At 48.8% G+C, this 24,100-nt stretch overlaps 2 protein-coding genes across 4 annotated transcripts in view; one reads left to right on the top strand and one right to left on the bottom strand.

The window, feature by feature from the left end:
* The window catches only part of LOC102458643 (inner centromere protein-like), a 28,453-nt gene extending 26,296 nt beyond the window's left edge, over positions 1-2,157 (bottom strand). The window contains exons 1-3 of one of the 3 annotated variants that reach the window (XM_006111736.5): positions 1,979-2,157; positions 1,653-1,800; positions 1,044-1,157 (exon numbers count right to left, since the gene is read on the bottom strand). In XM_006111736.5, coding sequence (XP_006111798.3) covers positions 1,044-1,157; positions 1,653-1,783 — 245 coding nt within the window. In that variant the 5' untranslated portion in view covers positions 1,784-1,800; positions 1,979-2,157. The other 2 variants (XM_089778724.1, XM_089778723.1) reach the window with 2 other exon arrangements.
* Positions 2,158-2,381: 224 nt separating this feature from the next.
* Positions 2,382-24,004, top strand: INCENP (inner centromere protein). The gene is made up of 17 exons (XM_075928362.2): positions 2,382-2,764; positions 4,443-4,553; positions 7,782-8,557; positions 10,947-10,998; positions 11,864-11,897; positions 14,196-14,271; positions 14,822-14,861; positions 15,819-15,936; positions 16,019-16,153; positions 18,873-18,982; positions 19,057-19,177; positions 20,585-20,707; positions 21,465-21,640; positions 22,219-22,330; positions 22,518-22,601; positions 22,717-22,876; positions 23,665-24,004. The coding sequence occupies exons 1-17, from the start codon at positions 2,628-2,630 to the stop codon at positions 23,877-23,879; spliced, it is 2,580 nt and encodes an 859-aa protein (XP_075784477.2). The 5' UTR covers positions 2,382-2,627; the 3' UTR covers positions 23,880-24,004.
* Positions 24,005-24,100: the final 96 nt, after the last annotated feature.

Genomic DNA, 24,100 nt, shown 5'->3' with positions numbered 1-24,100 from the left:
GAGAGGTTCAAAGGCTATTAACTACTTTCTGAATCACTCCTTACAGAATTCAGTAAGCACAGCAAGGCAGGAGCATGAAATCAGCACACATCTTCCTCAAAACCCTCAAATTTAGTTTTTGCACCAGACAGCAAGCTGAAAATGGTTGGTGAGCCATGAAGAGAGAGGGTTTGACAAGTATTTCAGGTACTAAAGGTTCCCTGATGCTGGTTTTGTTTTCATATTTTCAAGTGTTTCTCTGTAGTGTGGGGTTCCTCTCCCCCAGCAATCAACAGCAGAAACTAACAAGTTATACAAGGGTAATAGTGAAACCAACTATACAAAAAAAGCTGTCAAATGCCCAAAGTAAACAAAATGAAAAAGTCCCTAGGATAAAGACAATGGATAGATATGTCAAGTTGATAATTTAACGATAGTTTAAACAACAGTTAGGAGAAAAAGAGGTTAGTTTTCTACGCCATTTTTGTCTTAGGAACTATTTTTTAGTTGCATAAAACCTCTCTTCCTTTTTTAAATTCACACACTAGTTAGAAATGTGATTAAAAAAACCAAACACGTATGCAGCTATATTAGGTGCTTATCTTATAAAAGTGGATCCTAGAAATCCACTTTAAATTTAAATTCATGCCCCTTGAATATGTCCTGCATTTCTCTCTCCTCAGGCAATTAAAATAGATTGGTCAGTTTCCATTTTTAACTTATAGCTTCTAAAACTTTCCACTTTCGGGTTATCATGCATTAGCAACAGACTGCACTAGCATAAATGATTGAAATAATTTATCTACAAAAAAAGTATTAATTGGGATAAAAATTCCTGAAAACATTTCTATTTGTTTTACATTACTGTAAGATAGAAACTGAGATTTTTGAACGAACATGGACCTGGCAGTATCACATTAAATATTATTAGCATACTTACGTTTAAGTACATGTACTTAGTTATGGATGTAAGTCATTTTTTTATTTAAAGAATGTTAGCTTTTTGTCTGTGGCTTCGTTTGGCTTGGTGAAGTCTTTGGCACAGGAGATCCATGACCACCTACCTTTTTCTGGTCAGTTCATTGTTCTTATCCAAAAGAGATAAAGAGCGTTTCTTCCTTCGGTGTCTTTTCTGCGATGGTGTTTTGGGCATCAGCTCAGGTTCAGCACTTAAGTTGCTGTTCAACAAACAGAACACAAGAGACACAATTTGTTTCCTTGCCTGAATGTGACAGTGTTCACCCCATACCAGCAACATGTTGTTCATTAAGCAAGGACAATGAGATGCTGTCAGTCTTTCCGATCAGCAGGTTAGAGACATTTTAGCAAGACCGCAGCCACTAAACAGTATACGCTAAAACAAACAGCTCAACATACAGATAAGGGAAACGACTAGTAAGCGGAGGCAAAAAGAAACGTTATAGAAGCAACTGGGAAAGCCAGACTCCTCGACAGCCGTTAGTTTGAAATCGCACTGGCATCATTATCACTAGCCCCGGAGACATCTTAGTTGCGTGCGTAACATCTCCATCCTACAAAAGCGATGAAAAAGCGTCAGGCACGGGCTGCTTGTCTCAGGGACACGCCAAAGGGACCCGTGGCACTGACGGCTCAGAGAGAAGGGGCAGCCTGCCAAGGGGCCCATCTGAGACAGCAGCCCTGGCAGCGCCTACCCATCAAACATCTTCATGGCCTCCTCCTCGATCTCCCGCAGCCAGGCCAAGTGCTTGTGCTCGGCACGAGACAGGAACTGGGAGAGCTTCAGGCGACAAACCTCCAGCAGGTGCGTGGGGCCCTCTGCCATGGCTGGGCCTGACACACCTGGGAGGGGGAGGGAAGGAGAGTTCATTAGCACCTGCCCACAGCACCAGGCCCCTCACAGCCACCCGCGCTCGCATGAAAACACCCCGCCCCCCACCTCAGCGGGTGGGTGGGTGAAGGGAGGGGGGGGACACGCAGCGCGCGCACAGAACAGCTCCCCCCCCGCGCAGGTACCAACCGTCCCTCAGCCCCAGCCCCAGCCCCAGCCCCAGCCCGGGTTCTCCTCTGCAGCAGGCACCAGCGAGCGCCTCCGCCCAGACAACCTCCAGACCACAGAGAGGACGGCTAGAGCGGCCTCTCTCAGGCAGCGCCCCAAGCCTGCAGCCCCGCGAAGCGGTCCTGGCGCCCCACTTCCGCTATGTCATCCGGGTCCGCACCAATCACAAAGCGCCTTGCCCGAGCGCCGTATTAATTGGTTCCCGCTTCCGTCCATCACGGCAGGGAAGGGAGGGGGTTCGCTAGAAGCTCCGCCCATACCAGCGAGCTCCTCTTCCAGAGGTTGATTCCTCCGCATCATAGGCTCTACGCGTGCGTGTGTGTGTGTGTGGGTGGGGGGGGGGGGGGGGGGGGGTAGTGGCTAGACGGGCCTGTTCGGGTATCTATGGTGCGGGCTGCGTACGCCCCTTTCACCCATCGCGGTGACGCTCATGGGCCTCTGGGCCAATGGCGGCCTCCGCCCTCGCGCGGCGCTGTGTGATTGGCCAGAGGCGGTGACGACAGGCGCGTCGGCGGACAGTTAGATTTGAAAATTGAGGCGGGTTGGCGGCGCTGCGCGCCCCAGGACAAGGACGGTCCCTGCCACAGGCCGGGCGCGGACGGACGGAGCCATGGAGCCGGCGTCGGGCCCCGCGCACCTGCCCGCGCTCTGCAACCGCAAGCTGGCCGAGTTCCTGCGGCAGGTGGACGCCGTCGACATGGTCTGGCTGCGGGAGATCGGCGTGGAGGCCGCCAAGATGTTCAGCAGGTGGGGGCGGGTTCTGGCCCCGCGCCGGTGGGGATGAAGCGTGATGGGGGGGGGGGTCTGCTCCGGTCCAGCGCCGCGGGGGCGGGCTCACGGAGCGGGCTGGGGGGTCGTTTCCGGTCCAGCACCGGCTGGGGATGGAGCGGGGGTGGGGATCAGTGCGGGGGCGCGTGCTGGTCCAGCGCCAGCCCGGAAGTGGGGATGGAGCGGCCTGGGGAGGCTGGGGGGAGGGGGGATGGAATGGTGGGGGTTCGGTTCTGGTCCAGCGCTGGGGGGAGGGGGGGGAGGGGGGAGCGCCGCCCGGGGGGGGGGCATGGAACGGTGGGGGTTCGGTTCTGGTCCAGCGCCGCCCGGGGGGGGGGGCATGGGGGGAAGGGGGGCATGGAACGGTGGGGGTTCGGTTCTGGTCCAGCGCCGCCCGGGGGGGGGGGCATGGAACGGTGGGGGTTCGGTTCTGGTCCAGCGCCGCCCGGGGGGGGGGCATGGAACGGTGGGGGTTCGGTTCTGGTCCAGCGCCGCCCGGGGGGGGGCCCGGTGGGGGGGGGGGGCGGGGGGGGGGATGGAACGGTGGGGGTTCGGTTCTGGTCCAGCGCCGCCCGGGGGGGGGGGCAGCGCGCCCGGGGGGGGGGGCATGGAACGGTGGGGGTTCGGTTCTGGTCCAGCGCCGCCCGGGGGGGGGCATGGAACGGTGGGGGTTCGGTTCTGGTCCAGCGCCGCCCGGGGGGGGGCATGGACCAGTGCTGTGGGGAGGGGGACATGGAACGGTGGGGGTTCGGTTCTGGACCAGCGCCGCCCGGAGGGGGGATGGAATGGTGGGGGTTCGGTTCTGGACCAGCGCCGCCTGGAGGGGGAATGGGAACGGTGGGGGTTCGGTTCTGGTCCAGCGCTGCAAGGAGCAGAATGGAGCTCTGGGGGGAGGATTTTGATCCAGCATGTGGATGAGGGGGATGGATTCTGGTCCAGCACTGGGTGAGCTGTATGGGGGAAGCATTGATCAGGCAGGGTGGGAGTTCTGGTTCAGCACTAGGGTGGTGGATCCAGCTGGGGGAGGGCACTGGATCCATCACCAATTTCAGCAAGGAGGGATGGAATGGCCTAGTGGGTGGATTGGTCTAGCACTGGCTGTGTAGGCTGAAGAATGCCACGGGAGGAAGGATTTGGTCCAGGACCCGAATGGAGCTTGAGATAGTGAGGTCTGGCAGTGCTGTCAGCTTCTCCCGGCATCTCACGCACCACAGTGGGGATGGATGTAGCTCCTAACTTCCTCAAATAGACACACCAGAACATGTGCAGAGAACCCGCATATTGAGGCATCAGCCCTCTGTAGAGACAAATCCACAGATATGAACAGATACATAAATGCAGAGACTCTCCACTGCCCCTATGGATGAGACAGATAGACATCTTCCCTACCCCAATACAGATGGACAGAATGGACTCAATCACATAGCTGGAGCTTTGTGACTAGATGGAGCCAAGCTTGTTGATTGAGCTGTAGTATACTGTGGGGCATGGGTCCTGCTTCTCACCTGGCAGATGCAAAGACTTTGTGAACTCTCCCAGCATCCCCTTTGTGTGTTGGCCAGATGGAGATGTGCTATGATGAATGTGCCCAGATGCAAGTACCTTCTTGCCCTAATGATGCTGATTTCTCTTCCTTGACAACTTTTTGTTAAAACAGCAGTTTCAGTGATGAGCCAGAGCTGATGCCAAAAACACCATCCCAGAAAAATCGTGTGAAGAGGCGACTTTCTAATGCTCCGGATGAGAACAAAGACCCAATCAGGAAAAGGTGAGAAGGGCTGTATCTGCAGCTGTTAATGCAGACTTTCCTGATTTGGGATCTTAGACAAGATTTTGCATATTATTCCTGCTGCCTCCCTCATCTACCCATCCATCCCCTCTGCCTCCCCCGGAATATATCATCCCCACTGCTTCTCCATACCTCTCATTGTCCTGAACTCCTGGGCTCACCATGCTCTTTGGCTCACCATAAAACCTGGTGAGGCTGGCCATTCTGAAGCCCAGAGCGGGAGCCACATGGATAGAGTGAGGAGGGATGGGCTGAATCCCGGAGCCCACTACCAGAAAAGGGGATGGTGTTTGTGAGAAAAAAGCCTGTCCCTGTGGGAAAGAGAGTGAAGCTTGCTCTAGAGATGTGACTTGTTGACTACCCAATAAGAAAATGCTTATTGGGTAGTCAAGTAGGAACTCGACTAGTTGCTTCCCTGCTCCTCCCCCCAGCTGCCTCTATCAGAAAAAGGCAGCAAGGAGGGAAGAGGGCAGTGGTGAAACGTCCCCGCTTGCACTGGTCCCAACTGCTGCTCCTCTCCCTTTGAAATGTACAGGAGCCCAGAGCTACTCTTATACATTTCAAAGGGGGAGGCATTATTGATTACTTGAGTAGTCAATAAAAAGTCCATCAACTGTTCGATTAGCTGATTAATCAAAATTTAACATCCCTAGCTTGCTCCCTGACTCTTGGGCCAGTGGGGTTGCAGCCCACCCCCAGAGGCTGAATCAGCGGATGGTGGATGTAAAGCCTAGTCTTAGAGTCGCATGACTGACTGTGGGTACAGCAGAGAAGGGCTGCTCTCTCCCCCCCCCCCGCCTTTCCCCATCTCCTCAAGAGACTCTTGTGGATTAAGGAAGTCCCCCTGGTGGCTGCATTTGAGAAACACTGCTCTGAACTTCAACACTAAACTGCACAGAAACTGTGCTGCCCATGTTCATATTTTCTAACTATACCAGTCCTAAACAAACTATACGTGCACTGCTCCTGTTCTGCATCATAGCAGTGCTTGTCAGACTTAATGGAGTTGCACAAAGGGCATCTAAGATGCTGTGACAATTACAAAAAATAAATAACTAAATCTCAGAATTGGTGCCAAGCAACCGATCTTAACTACAGTAACTCCTCACTTAACATCCCGGTTAACATTGTTATATTGCTTATCTACTAGAGCACATGCTTGTTTAAGGTTGTGTTTGCTCTCTTATAAGTCACTTGGCTGCCTACTTTGTCCGCTGCCTTCTGGGATTTGGAACCAGAATAGGCTGGCAGCCCCATCTCCATAAAGCAGGATATCACAGCTATAGAGTCTTGTGCCTAGACTTCCTGGTCTACTTACTAGGGCAGTATACTTGTGGTAGGGCCAACATACTTAAAGGGGCATTGCAGCTCTCTCTCTCTGGAGGAGAGCGTGGTGCACTCCAGAGGGATAGTGTAGAGTATGAGGATACATTAATAATGTGTAATAATTATTGAGGACTCAGCCAAGTGGTATTTCATCATTTAGTAGCAAGATGTTCCGTGGGAAATTCTCAATCTTCTGACTCCACCCCCTCACAAGGCTTCATAATCATTACTGTTGTGTATAGAATTAAATGGTCTAAAACGTATATTGTCTATACATATTCTGCCTTTTGTCTGTTGAAAAAATATTCCATTGAATCTCATATTAATTCTTATGAGGAAATTGGATTCACTTACCATTGTTTCTCTTAAAGTAATTTTTTCAGGAACATAACTGTTTGGGACTGTAGACTCTGAATGTACAAGATTCTGGGGGAGAGAAAATAACCAGTGTATTTTAGAAACCCCTAAAAATACCTGAGATGATAATTAATTGAACTTGGCAGCTGAGTGACGTTGGGATGTAAGTGACTAGTCGACTATCCGATAAGCAAAAAGCTTATCGGATAGTCGACTAGCAGCTTCCTCCCCTTGCTGCCTGTGTCACAAAGAGGCAGCAAGGGGAAGGAAGAAGAGGTGCTGGGGGGAGCTGATTTTTAAGTCAGTTTCCTCCAGCTCTGTGGGAGGGGACAGGGCTGCAGCAGAGGTATTCCAACTTTGAGATATACAAGAGTCCCCACTGGGGCTCTTGTACATTTCGAAGTGGAAGCGCCCACGTGGAGCCCAGGGTCAGTGGGACTCCCGCTGGCCTCAGGTTCCACGCAGAGTTTCAATCGTTTAAAGGTGGAATGCCACGCTAGTCCTTATCAACTAATCAAAATTTAACATCCTTAGTTTAACATCAGCTTTCTCACTCTTCACAAGGCATTCCTAGCTCATGCTTTAGGAGACCCATCTGATCATACTGAGAGGGTCATTGTAGATCTGGTTTATATCCGTAGGACCCTTTAACTTCAGTACTCATTTACACGAGAACAAAATGAGTGCACAGTGGGAATTAAATGCTCCCGGTCAGGATGGCAGCTTGTACTTGCCCCATATAAAACATCATTATTATGATAAGGGCTATTTCTCAGTCATTCATTCTCAGCTGTTCAAATTCAGAAGAAAAAAATCTTAATATACAGCAACATAAGCAAAACATGACTTCATAAAGTTGTTCTACCCATATTGTCATCTTTACTCATGTTTATTTCAGTGACCTGAGAGCAAGGTATACTCTAGGTTAGTAGAGTGACAAAATCCAGCCCATACAAATTAAGACACTTGTTGATTAACAGCAAGTGTTTGATTTTTTTTTTTTCCTGTTGAATTTGAACAAAACAATTTTGGTTAATCCTTTGCAGGACTGTGACCTTAACAAATAGGCTAATTGATGGTGCCTGCAAATCAGAAACACTTGTAAATGCCATCCTGACAGCCCATGGTTCAGATTCCCAAAATGGAGTTCCTAGCTGATTGAAGAGGCGACAAAATTGAACAAATTCCTCTTAAATAGAATGCATGTTACAAAGTCAAGTAGTCAGAAGTGAGAAAGTGCCAGGCCTCAGGTTGCACATACAACTTGGTTCAGTCCTCCTGTGCTTATGCATTAGGATACAATCTTTAATTATGTGATCACGTACTATTTTTATCACAGGACCTCTGCATCATTCAGTGCAAATGATGTATGGAGTATAATGACTAGATAGTTATTTCATTCTTTTTACCTCCAGCTCTAGCATGTAAATGAAATGTTAGCTAGCTATCTGTCTAGTCCATTTTCACATGGCCCGTAATGCTTCTGAATCAAGCTTCAGTGTGCTGCACCCTTTCTGTTATTAGGTTATCGAGGAGTGCCAAGCGAGCATCTGCTAAGCGATATTCCAGAAGACTCCGAAGCAAAGAGAACCTGGAAATAACCAGGGCTATGCAAGAGGTCATCCCACTTCGACGGGTAACAAGATCCCGGGCAGTGGTATCTGATGCACGCTCTGTGGCACCTCCTCAGAAGTCAGCTGTCGAGCCAGTGGATGGGAGGGTCCCCTTTGTAAATATCAGTGTCAATGATCGCAATAGTGCTGAGTTATGTTTAAAGAGAAATTCACCTGAGACAGAGGCCAGGATCTCCAAGGTCATTGTCTTGAGTTCAGATGATGACTCTCCCAAGAAAGCTGGGACAGTAAAACTGCAGCCTGCCCCTGCACCCTCTGTGCTGTTGATTCCCGAAACCACTGAGCCAAAAGGGTCAAAAGAGGGCCGAAGTGCATCTAAATTAAAAATAGCAAATACAGCCATTACCAAAGCCATTGTAAATAGGGAGCCTGCCACTGAGGAAATGGATATCTCTGCACAGAAGCCAGAGGACAACCAAGAGTCAGTAAAGGAGCCTTCCCAGGATTTAAAGGATAGCACCCACACCCCAACAGGCTCCAAATCAAACCGTCACTCTGTTCGTCGAAGTTTGATGTGCAGAACCTCCATGAGCCACCAGACCTCATTGGCGGAGAAGTTCTCACTGGCCAGCAAAAGGGAAAGCATGATCCGGAAGTCAGTCAGCAGGGCTAGGTCCAAAAGGATTGCAGCTCGTCAGTCATCTCTAGCCTCCAGCCATGCAAACTGTAAGTTTTTTTTCAGGCTTACAAAGCAATTCTGTTTTGCTCCATTCCCAGGTTCTCTGCCTGTTGTTCAGCATTGGAAGGCTGCAGTATTGAGCTGGATACAGCAAGTATCCTTGGGTTAGACAAATTTCAATTAAATGTCAATTTATTTAAACTGGCTTGCTAAAAAGAAATACCAGCTCTAGAGAAACTCACTGAACTGTGACTCCTGTAGTGCAGTGTTGACTTCACAAAAGCCAGCATCTCTAGCTGGTAACTGGCCACCTAAATATTCATGATCAATGTAGGTGGTGAAAATGTGATTTATGAAACCAGAGTTCCGACATACATTCCTCTTGAGTCTTGTGGATTCTTTGCAAAGTCCAGTGGTTTTTTTTTTTTTTTGTTTGTTTTACAATGATTCTCCTTTTTAAACTTGCTGCCAGTTAAGGCCTGCACCTTCCCCCTGGAACCACAGTAGCTACTTTTGTAACACAGACTCATAAACAGAAACTGGCAAGTGGTTTGAGGACTGCCATTTTCTAAGAGGGCAAAGAGGGGCCAGGGCTTTCAAAACCTAGTATGAGTAGAAAAGTACTCCCATCGTGTGTGTGTGTGTGTAGAAAAGTACTCCCATCGTGTGTGTGTGTGTGTGTGTGTGTGTGTAACTTTAAACGGGGGTTTGTTTTGTGGGGGAATAATTAGATTTTAAAGATCTTTTTTTGCCACGTTGGGGAAGCAAACATTGTTTTAGTGCAGAAGTTTCACTTTCTGGTTCAGACAGCTTTCCCTCTGTTATGGGGACTAAATGAAATGCAAAAAGTAAACAGACAGCAGGTGAATGAGTATGAAACTTCCAATTGTAAACTCCACAGTCTTTCCCTAACATCTAAAGATGGTTAGGGATAGTCTTATCCCAGGGCTTAATTGTGGAAAATAGGAAGAATAGCCTTGGAGACTGGTCAGTTGACTGCCTGTTGTTTGACGATGGTAAAATATTGTCAAATATTACAGCAAGAATGTTCTGTCTTCCCTTCTTGATTGCAACATGGTGCCATTCTTCTACTTTTTAGAACTTCATTTCATTTTGTATTCCGTTTTTGAGTTAAAACTACTTAGTTAACTACTGGAGAGTAGAGTCTTCACTCTTTAGTATTTACTGGTTTAATAAATTGGTGCTTTCAAATATGAACATACTGACAAATAATGTCAAAATTTGATTGATTGACTAATTATGGACTGGTCAAGTACCCAACCCTAAGAAAGCTCGTACACTTCTTTCACTTCTATTTATCTACCTTAGGGGGTCCCAAACTTTTTGCAATCACAACCCCATTTTAATGAAGTATTTCCTGTGGGAGACCGTTTTGTAGAGCAAAATGGAAACACAGCTGCTAAATAGCTGCAGTTAAACTATTTCTCTAGAATCATGCTAGAGATTGGCTTCATCTACACTGTGGTTCCCACAGCTCCTGACAATGACTCAGCAAGATCTAGAGAGTTTTGTATAAGTTTCTGCAGAATAGACTCTGCCTAAAGCACTCTGTAGACCAGGAAATGGAACCAAGACTGACAGTGTTCTCACCAGTGCATCCCCTTGAGCCAGCACTGAAAACAGTTTCGTCCAGTTTCTGCTAGCATTTCTCACGTAGTGGCCATCACTGCTCATTAGGGATGTTAGCATGTAGTAGTTTACACTGTTAACCGATAAGACAGGGCTTGTTGGTTAATCCTAATTACTACATTAGGGTGGATTAAGGTTCTTAATGCATCTGTAAAATTGCTTAAAAATCCATGGAGGTTGGACAAGGCCTTACACAATGAGTGGAAGAGTCCAAATCTAAACACTTCAATGTAAATACTGAATGTGGTTGTGGGTGGGTGGAAGTTGGTGGCAGGTAGCTTCTGATTGCTAAACCAATCTATGCTCATGTACATCTCTTGTACCATTCTAGAGTGAGAACTGCACTATGGGAACCTGATGCAGATAAATAACTGTCAGCAGGTATTGAATGTCCATCCCATTGCTTCACGGTGACAACAAAAATAAATAGATCAGTTATTGGGGTAGTCAGAAAGCTTTTTTGTTCACCCAGACCTGTGTATAAATCAGGCTCGTATCTTGATTCAGGAAAGTCTATTGAAATCTGAGTGACATGGGGGGCTTATCTGTCCCTGGAGCAATAAGGCTAGGCAGTTTTACTGCACTTCCAGAACTAGTTCAGCCCATTTAAAAGCAATTTGTGGACCTCGATGGCTGCTTACATTTAGTAAAATGTGATAACTTGTAGCAGGAACCTTTTCAGAATACTCTTGCCTGATGGATGTGTAAGTTGCACAGTTTGATTGACAGGAATAGTCTTTGCTGGGACTTTACTTTTTGTTTTTCACTTTGTCTTTCTCCCTCCAGGTCATGGCTCTGTGGAGAGCCTTAAGGATGAAGAAAAAACTGTCCCTGTCAGGTGAGGCTACTCCTGCAAGTTTTCTCAACTCCTCAGACATTCTTGAGGCCTATCTGCTAGGGATGTTGCTTGCACTGGTCTGGGACACTGCACCTCTGCATTTTAAATGCAGTAAGAAATCGGTGACTCTTACTACGTTTAAAATGCAAAGGTGCAGCACAGGTGGCTCCTGGAGTTCCAGGGACAGCTCAGTCCCTGCTTGAGCCGGCTCCAGGAGCTACCCCTGCTACAGCTCTGCAGAGCGGCCCTTATCGACTAAGCATGTAATTGATATACATTTGACATCCCTTCTATCCGCTCCCCAGGCCGCATCTCAAGGAGACACTTCCTGTTCCTTACTAGCCAGAATGACTACAGACCCAGGCTTTTCCCTCAAGTTTGAGCTTTTGGAGTCTAGTGTAAATAGTTAAGGTCCCAGCTAAAGTTAAATCTAAATTTTACCATAGTGGGTTTCTTATCATTTAAACACATTTTTTCATATTTTGTTGCCTTTGTGTCTTGACTAAGGTTGCAAACCCATGTAAGAAATTAGAGTTGACAATGTTCATCTTGCCCCACCGTGTTCCTTTGTTTTGGATGGGCTTGAAAGGTGCCTTTTAGGCATTTGACTAAAGGCTGTGATGTCTGCAAAGCTTTTTGTCAAAATGGGCCCCAAAGAACTATAACAGTGCTCTTAAGCTGGCTCTGGGAGGCCCTTTTCTGAAAGGCATCCTGTGGTGATGGGTGAAAAGTGCAAAATAAATGTATTTAATGTCACAGTTGGGGGATTTCTTCAATGGCTACCTGACATATAATGTGTCATTGCTCTCAGACAGCTCTGAGCTGGTACTGTTTTTGCCACTAAATGTCCAACTCTTTCTTGCAGATCTGAGCAGGGACTTACTACCCCCTCTAAGGAGGTAAGATCTGGGTAGCGCTCACATTATGTAAACACTGGAGGAGAACGTTGAAAAACTCCTTAGTTCAACTTGCCCTGGGCAAGTTGATGGCATCACTGTTATCCAGAGCACAGCAAGGATTTTTTTTATATTAGTGGGGGAAATTGGTGGCTTCTCTTTACTTGGTCATTTTTAGATGCTGATGGTGATCAGAAACTTGGGGGTGGGAGGAGAATCTTCAGCCCTTCGCAGGCTAATAAATGAGGCTTTTCATGGTGTCCAGCACACTCAGGACCTGACCGGTCCCAAATGAGGGAATTTGCTAGACCAGAGTTGGTCCCCTGCTCCCCAGACCACCATCCCTCTCCATTGCCAGCCCCAGCTGTGCTCCCTACCCCACCAGGGCTGCCATGTCTTTGGCCCCAGCCCCGCTACTGTGGCAGTTGTGACTGCCACGTCCCTGGTCCTGCTAAGTGGGCTGCCATGGCCCCTGCTGTGCTACCGAGGTTTGGGCTCTGAACCGCCAGTCCTCTTGCCACTGGGGCTCACAGCCAGGACTCTTTGGTCCAGGAACACCTGTGGTCTTGCTGGTAGTTGCAGTTTTGGGAGGTCCAACCTGTAGTGGGGAGTGTTTTGGTTAAACTGTTGTTCAGTCTGCACACCATTATTAAATTGGGAATTTAAACTGAATGCAACTTTAAAAACTTTCCTGGGGACCTTTAAATAATGTTTAGGTGTAACTAGAGGGCTGTACCCCCTGCTTGCTATGCTAGCCACTCTCCTCCCCTCTGTCCGCTGCAGCTGAGTCATTGGGAAAAAAAATTATATATATTGACAGGTAAGGGCTTGTCCATCTCTGTATGTTAGAGAATTACTTAATATTGTAATTAACACATAGGCTGAAACCACTTCTTCCCTGATCTGTGCTTCCTTCAGTTGAGCTCATGAGGAAAAGCCCCAAAATTAAGCCAACAAGTTTGTTTCAAGTCCTCATGTCCCTGGCCCATCACCAGCACTTCTCTCCCAAGTATAATCCTGTGAATCTCCCATTTTTAGAGTGGTTCATTGGGTTACAGCATCTCTGTCTACCAACAGCATTTGGCACCTGGTAGAGATTTCCCTTTGGGGGCCTGTGGTCAGTATGAAAATGTAGTGACTCCGAACGACTCTCCAAAGCAAAATATTTTTCTCTAGTAGCCACTAGGGCTATAGGAATCAGAAGCATTACAACAACAAAATCCTACGGGCATGTTGTCCTACCTAAAGCCCAAGGGAAACGTTAAGTGTTAGGGAAATCTGACTTATCTCTCATACCCCTGCTCTTCTGAGGACCAAGTTAGTCTGTTTCTTGGCAGAGCCTGCCTACCTGGGTCACTTCCCAGAGCCATTTGGGGTTGGGAGGCACCTCACCACTGCCTATACCAGAAAGTCTTATCTGTGCCTGCTGTGGATCAGCTTCCTGCACGTAGCAGCTTTCAGCAGCATAAGCATTATATTCCAGGCTCACTTTCTCTGTGCAAGGTTGTTGCTGACATACACAGTTCAGGGCCTGCTTGGGGATTAGTGTAACCCCTTTTCCATTGGATGCTCCCAGAATTACTAGGCCAACTCAATTCCCTGCTTTTAGCTGGCTGTTTCCAGCTCTGCCTGGCTGAAGTCTTGTTCCTTGGTGTCTCAAATTCTCCTGCAGCTCTCTATTCCATGCAAGAACCTGCTAACTCTCTGCAGCTTCCTTGCTGGCTCTTTACAGATACCAGCTGCCCTCCCTCAGGCTCCATTCTGAGGCTGTTAATGAAGCATACTGGTCCAGTTTCCTCTTAAAAGGCCCAGTCCACTCTTTGACTCTCAGTCATGCTGAAGACTGCAAGATGTGAATCAAATAGAGAACACATAGTAATAAAATAGAGATCTCCTATATTCTTCCAACCTCTTAGCATGCAATTAGGTATTTGAAGTAACTAGCATTCCCCTTGGTGACTCTGTGCCTATCTGCTACTGCCTGGGAAAAGAAAGGCTGCAACCAGCCCAGTTGTCACATGGCCTGGGTTCAGCCAGCTTCCTATGAGCAATTTCCCTCCCCAACCCTGCCACTTGTGTGTTCAATGCGACCAGCTGCTAGTTACTTTAGTGCTGGCACATGCTGTGGCTTGTTACTCCTGTGGGACTTTCTCTCTTATAGTTACAGGGTGGGACTTCACTCAAAAGGTTTGTGCCTATTGTATTCCCAGTGTTTTGCAGGACACAGAGTACTTTCAAATGCTGACTGAGTTTTTATTTGTCTCTGGGCATTGTACTGAAATCCTGTTGCCTTTTCTGCAGGACCCCCGAGGCCCCAGGAATGCCAAGAGAGCAGGTGGCAAGCTTGTGGCAGAGCAGCCGGAGGGGAGCAATAAAGGTAACTCTCTGCCAGAGGCACACTTCTGACTGAGACTCAGGGAAGGACAAGACTCGGCTTTGGGGGTTGTTTAATTTGGCTCCCATTCTATTGACCGGGTTCCTTTTGCAAGGAACTGACCTGATCTCTCAAATCAAGTGATCTTTGGGTTGTGCTAGATGCTCTTGTTATAGTTTTTCCTTCAGGAAATGTGCTCTCCCATGAAGAGATGGGAGGATTGTTATGGCGTACGTGGGTAGGGAGGATCTGTTGTCTCTGTGGGTCTATATGCAGAAGGCCAAAGCATAGAGCATACCACCGACAACTGCACTGTTGCCTAGAGTGTTTTGTAAAGAGAACACTTGATATTGGATTGCATGGTGGTCAGGGTACTAGGGCCTGGAGGTGGCTAAGTCGCTTTCTGCTGTTAGCAGGAAGGGCCAGCTCTGCTCAGTTCATGGCAGCAGCAGAAGAGGTTCCCAGCAACATATTCACAGGCTTAGCTGCCAGGCCTGGTGATTCTGGCTTTGGGCTCTCCCAAAGGGAACTAATTATAACTCTCTCTCTGCAGAGAACCATTCCGACGCCCAGGAACAGCCCCCGAGCGCCAGGTACCTTCGCATGAGAGGGAAGGGGAAATAGTCTGGGTGGCTGGATAATTTCATTCCACATTATATGCCTTCACTGGAAGCTTCTCTCTCTCTCTCTTTGAAGAAAGGTTTTAATCCACATTATAACACGTCATTAGCCAAGTAATTGTAACCAGATCACCAGACAATTGCTGTTAAAAGCCTAGATCCATACAGTGTTGTAGCTATGTATTTTTGAAAGAGTTATTTGCTATTTTGCTTTGCCTATGGGATAGTCGTTTATTGATACGCTAGTTTGTAGGTAGCTTTTTGATCCTGCCTCACTGAGAATTACCCAGGGGGTCTGGAATCAAAGAACTAATGCAGACACCCACCACTAGTTATGTGGCTATTTGGCCTTTTGAAGCTTTTTGCTTCCTGGAGGAAGGGAGCTTGACTAATTCTTCCTCCTTCCCCTCCCCCTCCTGTCCTGGTTCAGGAGGCCTGGGAGACAGAGGCCCCAAAACTGTATTAGGAGTCAGCCTGGTCTGACTTGGACAGACTCATCCTGGAACAAGGAAGTCACAAACTTTTCTATAAAGACTCACTGAGATCCCACATGGGTGCTGGGTTACCAGGTAAACAATTAAAATTACGAGGAGTCCTGAGACACCTTATAGACTAACAGATTTATTGGAGCATAAGCTTTCATGGGCAAAGACCCACTTGATCAGGTGCAGAAGTGGGTCTTTGCCCACAAAAGGTTATGCTCCAATAAATCTGTTAGTCTATAAGGTGTCTCAGGACTCCTCTTTGCTTTTGCAGATTCAGACTAACATGGCTACCCCTCTGATAAAAATTTATGTTGTTCAACGGGTTAAGTTTTTTAATGGCTCTTTACATCCCTAGTGACAGCGTGAATCATGAGTGTTGCTCAGATCAGGAGAAGAGTTTCCTGTGCTGGGTCACTGTGTGATAGCCATGTATTAACTCTTTCAGGAGAAAGCCAAGTTACAAGAAAGCTGTGGATGAGTTGTATGACGGGCAGCAAGCAGCGGAAGGCGGGCTCTCCCCTCCAAGTAAAAAGACTCCATCACCACTCTGCCCAGCCAGCAAAGTGAGGCAAAGCCCCAGCCCACTTCCTCTAAGACTCTTCCCTTCTCCTTCAGCTGCCAGAGCTCTCTGTGCTCTCTTCGCAGGTTGTGCGTCCATTTAAGACCTTTTTACACACTGTGCAGAAGAACCAGCTGCTCATGGCCCCAAGTTCTGTGGGGCGAAACAGTATAAAGAAATCCTTCATCAAACACAACACTCCGCTCCGAACCGATCCCAAGGTAAAGCCGTTTCCTTTGAGTCGGGCGGGATGGGATGGGAGAGAGCCCGAGTCATTGCAAAGGCCTGGGTGGGTCTCAGAGGTAAAAAGTGGCAACTATGAAGTTGTAGAGTGTAAGCCTTCCTAACCGGACAAATGGAGAAACTCTGGCTGTTTCATTGTCTTAGAAATGTAAAAATGATTCAGTCAGTCACCTCCCTCCCCCGTCCTGCATTTGGGATTCTGTGGGGTGTTGGAGCAGTGTTCCACCCTAACTGGTATTCGCCAGGGTGTCAGTCATCACATGGGAAGGTGAAGACAAGGAGGATTTCTCAATGTACCACTTCAGATACATGCAATGGAGTGGGTAGACATTGCCTCCTTGTTAAGCTTTCCTGTGAGTAACTAGATCATGGCCTCTGTCCACACTAATGGATGCCCTCCCCCTTGGCAGGAGTCTGCCCCTCTGCCTGCAATCTGGGGGTCAGAATCAATGCAGGGTGGTAACTGTAATCAGCTACTAGTGCCCTGATTCTGCAAGCTGCTCCATGCAAATGGATAGTTGCATCCATGTGGTACCACTCCCTGCCTACTGCCAACAAAGTCCATGGCACTTCGGGGGCAGCCACCTAAATGAGCCAAGAAGGTCAAGCTGTAGGTTTATGTGGTGATTTCTACAGGAAGTAACTATTGATTTTCCCCATGTTCTATTTACACAGGGTGACTTTGTCGTAAGTAATGACTCTCTTTAATCATAGCCTGAGCTTGTAGCAAGTGCACTTTGTGTGTTGCTAATGGGTGCTCTTTAATTTGTTTACTACTTGCACACAGCCCTAATGTGTTTGCTTTATAGCAGCGAGAAGAGAGGTCAGCATTCAAAGGGCAGCAGGAACCAGCCAAAGTGACCCTTTTTAGAACAGCAGTAAAGTAAAAAGGGATCAGGTTCACTGGAATGCCCTCTAGGGGCTAGGGTGAAACGGATGCATGTCTCCTGTTTATGCTAATACATGATACCTTTCAAATAAACACCAGATCTGCTTGGGATCACTTGTGCCAGTGTCTAAGCATTCATTGAAAATACTAAAATATAAATTGTGTGATGAAATCAGGCTGCTTCTAGATCACTGAATCCCGTCAGCCTGTTTCTAGTAATGGACACTAGAGCTGCTAGTGCACTGCTGGGAATCTTTGGGCATACCTCACTTAGTGTGTTCTGCTGTACTCTGAAGGTGGCTTTCTTTTCTCTGTAGAAGTAACAAAGGATTTAATCTCCCTGGTGTGCGGGTGATGACCCACAAGCTTACCGTACAGGTGGTGGTTCCACCTGGCATTTTGATTAAAAAACTAGAATAATACAAAATGAACATGGCACACACCAAGTGGATTAAAAGCTGGCTAATTGGTAGATCTCTAAATGTAATTATAAATGTGGAATCATCACTAAGCAGTTGCGTATCTGTTCTCAGCCCTATGGTAGTTAACATTTTCTTTCAGGTCACCGATTACAAAAAAACCACAAGTCATCACTAATAAAATTTGCAACTCACACACAAATTGAAGGAATGCTAAATAATGAAAGCAGGTTGATGATATAGACCAGTGGTCTTTGACCTTTTTACGTCCAAGAGCACTTTTTAAATGTCAGGGCAACTGAGGATCTACCCCTTCCCCCTCTCACCATCACTTGCTCTCCCCCACCCTCACTCACTTTCACTGGGCTGTGGGTCTCAGGGATTTGGGAGCAGAAAGTGGTGAGAGATGCAAACTCTGGGAGAGAATTTGAGTGCAGGAGGGGCCTCCAGGCTGGGACAATGTTGAGGTATGGGGGGGGTGCAGGTTGCTGTCTTTGGGAAGGGAGCTCCAGGCTGGATAGTGTGTTGGGGTGCAGGAAGGGATTGAGAAGGGGATTCTGGCTTGGTACAGGGGCTCACTGTTGTATTTGAGCATGGAGGCCAGAACAGGAAGCATGGAGGCCAGAATTCAAACCTTTGAGGGGACCTTTAGGTGTGATGCGAGCAGAGGATTACACAGGACATCGCCTTGGTGCCCTTGTTGTATGCTTAAGTCTAGTACTGACACCAGCTAACGATAGTTGGTCTTCTGTGGTGAATACAGCTTAAAACCCACTCACTCCTGCGTGCCTGAATTCACCCTTTGCCAGTGGTTCCCAACCTGTGGTCCGGGGGAGTACTGTAGGGGGTTCGCGCGGCGCATATCGCAGCCAGCACTTCCTTCAACCTGAGTTGCTGCCCTAGTGGATGGGAAGCAGCATGGGCTGAGGGACGTGCAGGCTGCAGGCACAGCTATGTTGTCTGGGGGCAGGCCTGTAAAATTGTAATAGATTGCAAAGGGGTCCATATCCTCGAAAAGGTTGGGAGCCGCTGCCCTATGCAGTAACATACTGATCTTGAGTTGATGTTTCTGATGCACAAGAACTGCCCCACAGCTGATGCTTCTGATGTTCCTCTCCAGCTCCTAGACAATGGGGTGGCTGAATTAGCACTACTGCTTTGTCTCTTCCCATTGTAGCTTCTTCTAAAGAGGTTTAGGGCTGGGCAGGCCACCTCACTGAGCCACTGTGGTACTGGGACCCCTTGGGCCCCCTTCCAGGGAGGTCTGAATTGGCTGTGGCTGTAATTTCCCTGGTGGTTGTTTCTGGCGGCCTTTGCCCAACCTGTCTGGGCCAGAAATGAGCCCCTGCAGCCAAGTATAATCTGAGTCGTGTTCCCCTCCCCCCGCAGGAGAAGGAGCGGCAGCGGCTGGAGAGCCTGAGGAAGAAGCAGGAGGCTGAGCAACAGAGAAAACAGAAGCTGGAAGAGGAGAAGAGACAGCGCCTGGAGGAGATGAAACTGTGAGAGGCTGCCCCTCCAGCTGCTCCAGCTCTGGCTCTGAACGGCTTCTAACAAGCTCTCTTGCATCCTACAGTAAACGGGAAGCGCGTCTGCGCAAGGTGCTGCAGGCTCGGGAGCGGGTGGAGCAGATGGAGGAGGAGAAGAAAAGGCGGATCGAGCAGAAACTTGCTCAGTTTGATGAGAAGAGTGAGAAGGTAAAAGGGCCCAATCTGACCATAGAGCCTCTGGGGACAATGTGGTTTTCCTATGGGACTGAGTAGAAACTGCAGTAGCATGGAGAGGGGTCCTGTCCTTTCTTGCATGGGGGGCAAACGGGGTTGACGTTGCTCAGCGCTAATGGGGAAATCTTTCATTAAAGGTCTGACTTAAACGAAGGATGTTAAATTGCAGTTAAATTGCGGTTAATTGACTAGTCGATAGGTACTTCCGCATTCCTCCTTTGAAATGTACACGAGTCCCCGCTGGGGTACTTGTACAGTTCAAAGGAGGAATGCGGAACACCGCGTGCAGCCCGGGGCCAGTGGGAAGTCCCACTGACTCCGGGCTGCTCGCGGGTGAAATGTTCAAGCGTCCCCAGCAGGGGCTCTTGTGCATTTCAAAGCTGCAGCATCCTCATGGAGCCCAGGGTTAGCTCTCAAGTCCCCCGCTGACCCCGGTCTCCAGGAGGATGCTGCATGCTGCGAAGAGCCCAGGGTCAATTAGGGACGCCCTCCACTGACCCTGGGCTCCACGGCACTGCCCCTTTAAAACACTACCTTGAAATACCCCTTCTCCCCCCCCCCCTTTTGCTGTCTCTATCTGATAGAGGCTGCAAGGGTGGGGGAGGGGAGGGATCGACTAGTCAACTTGTCCTTAACATCCTTAACTTAAACCTTGGGGCAAAAGGGATGATGTGGCGGAGGTGCATTTAGGTCACCAGACACGCCATTGTGTCTGGTTAATAACCAAAGAATGTGCACAAATAAATCATCTTCCCCCACCAGCCTCCTCTGTCTGAGGTCTTGGGCTATTCCATAGAGGACAGGGTGGTGCCAACAGTCCTGAAGAGTCAGAGCAGCCTAGTCTGTGGAGCTTGCTCCTCTTCCATGTCCTGTTCTCCACCATGGGCCACGTTCCCTCTTGGGAAGCCCTTCACATGAACCAGAGAGAATCTGCTTACACTTTGCCTTTGTTTGCTCTGCGGCCACTAGAGTCGTCATCGTTTCTGCTAAGTGAGGCTTGTTCTGATAGTTCAGATGTGCTGTGAGTGGTCGAAGAGCTTCTCCTTATCTGAACGGTCCCAGGCACTGCTGGACTCGCTGCTCTGGGTGTTGTCTGCCATTAAAATAAGGTAGCATCCAGAAACACCAGTTGGAATCAGAATCCTATTGCACAAACCCCAGGGCAAGATGCTGTTCCAAAGAGCATATGCTCCAAGAACTATGCACAGACCCACTGGGCCTCTAGACTCTTGGGTAAGGGAAAGGCATCCTTTACTCTTTGCGGAGAGCTGTCTCGGACTCCAATGAGCTTGGTGTACCAGAGAGACTGTAATACACACGGAGGAGTTGTCCCATCTGCACCAGCCAGGTCCAGACCCACTGTATGTGTGACTGTCTCAGGTGCGGGAGGAGAGGCTGGCAGAGGAAAAGGTGAAGAAGAAGGTAGCTGCTAAGAAGATGGAAGAGGTTGAGGCCCGGCGCAGGCAAGAGGAGGAGGCCCGGAAGCAGAAGGCACAGCAGCTGGTGAGCTGTGCTGGGGTTGTGTGCGCAGGCAGGAAGAGATTGGGCTGAGGGAGTGGGTGTGCAGACAGTGCTGCACTCCGTTCTGCACGTAGCAGGGGAGAAACCAGAGTAACACAGATCTGGCCCAGTCCCTGGACAAGGGGAGGGGGAGCCTGTTTGCACAGAGAACAGCTGAGGGAGAATTAGGCCATAGGAGGGAAAAGTACCGTCTTCTGTCCCTCAGGTCCCTGAGGGACTCCTTGTTGCCAACCCACCCTTCCCTGCACACCCATTTCTGTGCTTTTCATGAGTTTTGAACCACAGCTTCTACCTGGCCCATGGGCCATTTCATTCCCTTCCACATCCTCAATGAAATATAAGTCCTAGTGTTTTGAGTGATCTCTTCCAGCTCCTGGGGCTGGGCAGGAGGTGGGTGGGGAGATCTTAGACATCATGTAATCTATAGAGAACCTCAGCTGCAATCCAGACCTCTGCAGCTATTGTAATCTGGAGCTGAGGACCAGCTGCAATCATGGGGTCAAGGGCTGAGACGTGGCAGTGCCAGTGTGATCGGGGGAGCCGAGCAGTGATTGTGCATCCCTGAAAGGGAAGCAGAAACTACACTGTAAGCTTTGGTCCATCACGTTTCTGAGCCCTTAGTGACAATGCTGTAGTGATGAGCCATGGAAAGACACCAGGCAGGCTGACCCAGGTGCTTCTCTGGCACATCCCCTCTTTCCTTATGAGGTGGAGGCAACTGCTTCCTTTTGCTTGTCAGGAGGAGGAGGAGCGCCGCCAAAAGGAGCGAATGCAGAAGAAGAGGGAGGAGGAAGAGCAAGAGCGAGCAAGGAAGATCGCTGAGCAGAGGCAGGCGGAACAAGAGAGGGAGAAGCAGCTGGCTGCCGAGAGAGAGCTTGAGAGGAAGAAGGAACAGGAGAGGATCCAGGCAGAGAGGTGAAAAATGACCTTCCATGTGCTTGCAGAAAAGAGCAAGGGCTGAACAGACCTGTGAAAGGGCCTATTAAAGCCCTGACTTCTGTCAGCCCAGCCCTGGAGTGGGGGATGAGAAGGAGCAGCCAGGAAGAGATGTGATGGACTAGCTGACTGTCTTGTAAGCAAATGCTTATTGGATAGTCAACAAACTTGTCAATTAGTCCCTCCATTCCCTTTTGCTGCCTCTATCAGAAAGAGGCAGCAAGGGGCGGGGAAAGTAGGAGGTACTTCAAAGTTGCAGCACTGTGTGGAGCCTGGGGTCAGCTGGGGACTCACCAGCTGATCCTGGGCTCCTGCAGTGGCATTTCAAAGCTCTCAGGCTTCATGTGGCGCTTTCACTTTCACTTCAAAGGTGGAGACACCCTATTGACTAGCTTATTCAATTAGTCAGTTACCCACAAGTCAACATCCTTGGTTCTAGGCCCCATAGTGGGAGGTACGCAATGGGCAGCTGGTGAAGGAGGAAGTGCAATTGTCATCATAGGGAAGATTGTCTGCACCCTTCTGAGTATGACCTGATGTGTTTCTTTGGCTCCCAGAGAACGTGAGCGGCAAGAGAAGGAGATGGCCGCGCGTGTGCAGAGGGAGCTGATGGCAGCTAGAGAGAAGGAGCAACTCCAAAAGGAGATGGAGGAAAAAGAGAAGAAACGGGTAAGGAGTCTCCATATGTATCTGCCTGCAGCTGCCATTATACCAAGAGCTGTCTCCAGCAGCAGCAGAGGGACTGTGGTGCTCCTGGAGTACCCTGTCCATGGCAGGCAGTGGAGCGTGTTCTCCTTGCCATGGAGAGGGTCAGTTACTCCTAAAATCTTATGCCCTGGTGATTTCTGCTTGTTAGCAGGAGGAGCAGCGGCTAGCAGAGCAGGATAAGAAAGCCGCCAATGCTGCTAGTAACCATCTGAATGTAACAGTGGATGTGGAGGTAAGATGGGGGGTGGAATCCTGATCTGCCATCCAAAATGCAATATTAGGGTTTCCTGGGGCTCAGTGTGTCTCTGCTATTATAGCGCAGCGCCACTAATCTACTTTGTTTCTAGAATTCCCCTGTCTGTAACTCCTATCAAATGACCCCGCAGGGCCCGAAAGGGCCCAAGCCCCCCACCATCAATCCAAATAATTACGGGATGGACCTGAACAGCGATGACTCCACGGATGATGAGAGCCAGCCACGCAAGCCCATCCCTGCCTGGGCCAACGGTATGTGTCAGCTCACTGAAATCTAACCCTGACCGTTCAGAAACCCTCCTGATGGGTCCCTCAGACTGTGGCACCTTCTCTGCCCATGGCCACAGGAGATATTGCACTGTTAGAGGCCAGCCTGGGGCTGTGCACATAGCACAGCATACCAAGCTGTACTGTGCCCCTCTGGAGGCACATGGGACAAGATTAGGTTTAAACAAATCCTGTCCTGTGAACTAGCAGCTTTAGAACACATAGTGACAGGATGAATTTTGGTGTAAGATTTTGAAAATTACATGTTGGGCCTAAACCTGCTGGACAGAGACTGGTTTTAATGTGCTCAGCTGTAGGGGTAATGCCAGTGTCCAGGGCACCATCCCTCTGAGTGCTACAGCTGAGCTCCATGCTGGCTGCTGTTCTTGCACTGCTGTTACCGTATTAACCCTCCTTTAGGATACTGGGAATTGGACTAAATATTCAGAAACCTTCATTTTCTCTGAGAGAAGGCATAAGGTTCTGCTGAGACATAGGCAACGTCTCCTCTCCAGCTTGCCCCATGTACCTCAGATCCTTCTGCTAACAAAGTCCAGTGCTTAGTATGTTCACACTGTGCTACCTACGGGCATGCCAGGGTTCTGATTTCCTAGAGGGCAAAGCAAAGCTGTTCCTCCCTAGAGCTCTGCAGTCTGAGGCAACAGAGGGATGGGGAATGTACAGCTTCTAGAGCAGTCTGTACACACCTAAGTTTCAATGAAGGAATTAAAGGCAAGTTCAGTCTAATAAACTGGTCACTCTTACTTCTCCAGGGACTCAGCTTAGTCAAGCTGTCATCCACCAGTACTACAAACCTCCAGATGTCACTACGCTCTTTGGGGCTATCATAAGCCCCAAGCTGGAGGATATTTTCTACAAGAACAAGCCGCGATACTTCAAGCGCACTAGCTCTGCTGTCTGGAATTCCCCCCCTTTCCCAGGTGCTAAATCTGTGCTAAGCCTGCCCTATGGCCTGAAAAAATACTGAGGCTGGAGGAATGTGGAGTAGTGAGGTGTTAGTCTTTGTTGTCTGTCTAGGGAAGAAAAATGATTTTATAATATTCAATCTGTGTAAATCTGTTTGTAGATTAATAAAGGTGAGATGTGACTGGGGCTTTTCATTCTGTCATGTTGGTTGAATTTTTCTTGGGGGAGAGGGGTACCATATGGGAGATCCCCAAACCTACAGGGGATATTGCCTCTGATGCA

Source organism: Pelodiscus sinensis, chromosome 5 (genome assembly GCF_052426305.1).
Source record: "Pelodiscus sinensis isolate ZL-2025 chromosome 5, ASM5242630v1, whole genome shotgun sequence".
Taxonomy (NCBI): domain Eukaryota; kingdom Metazoa; phylum Chordata; order Testudines; family Trionychidae; genus Pelodiscus; species Pelodiscus sinensis.
Note: the sequence above shows the minus strand (reverse complement) of the source record. Positions and strands in the feature narration are given on the sequence as shown.

Excerpts from the sequence above, each read along its gene's own strand:
- INCENP (XM_075928362.2), top strand. The coding sequence starts at position 2,628 with ATGGAGCCGGCGTCGGGCCCCGCGCACCTGCCCGCGCTCTGCAACCGC. Across the intron at positions 14,272-14,821 it reads GCCGGAGGGGAGCAATAAAG|AGAACCATTCCGACGCCCAG; the intron begins GTAACTCTCTGC and ends CTCTCTCTGCAG. Across the intron at positions 22,331-22,517 it reads AGGAAAAAGAGAAGAAACGG|CAGGAGGAGCAGCGGCTAGC; the intron begins GTAAGGAGTCTC and ends TCTGCTTGTTAG.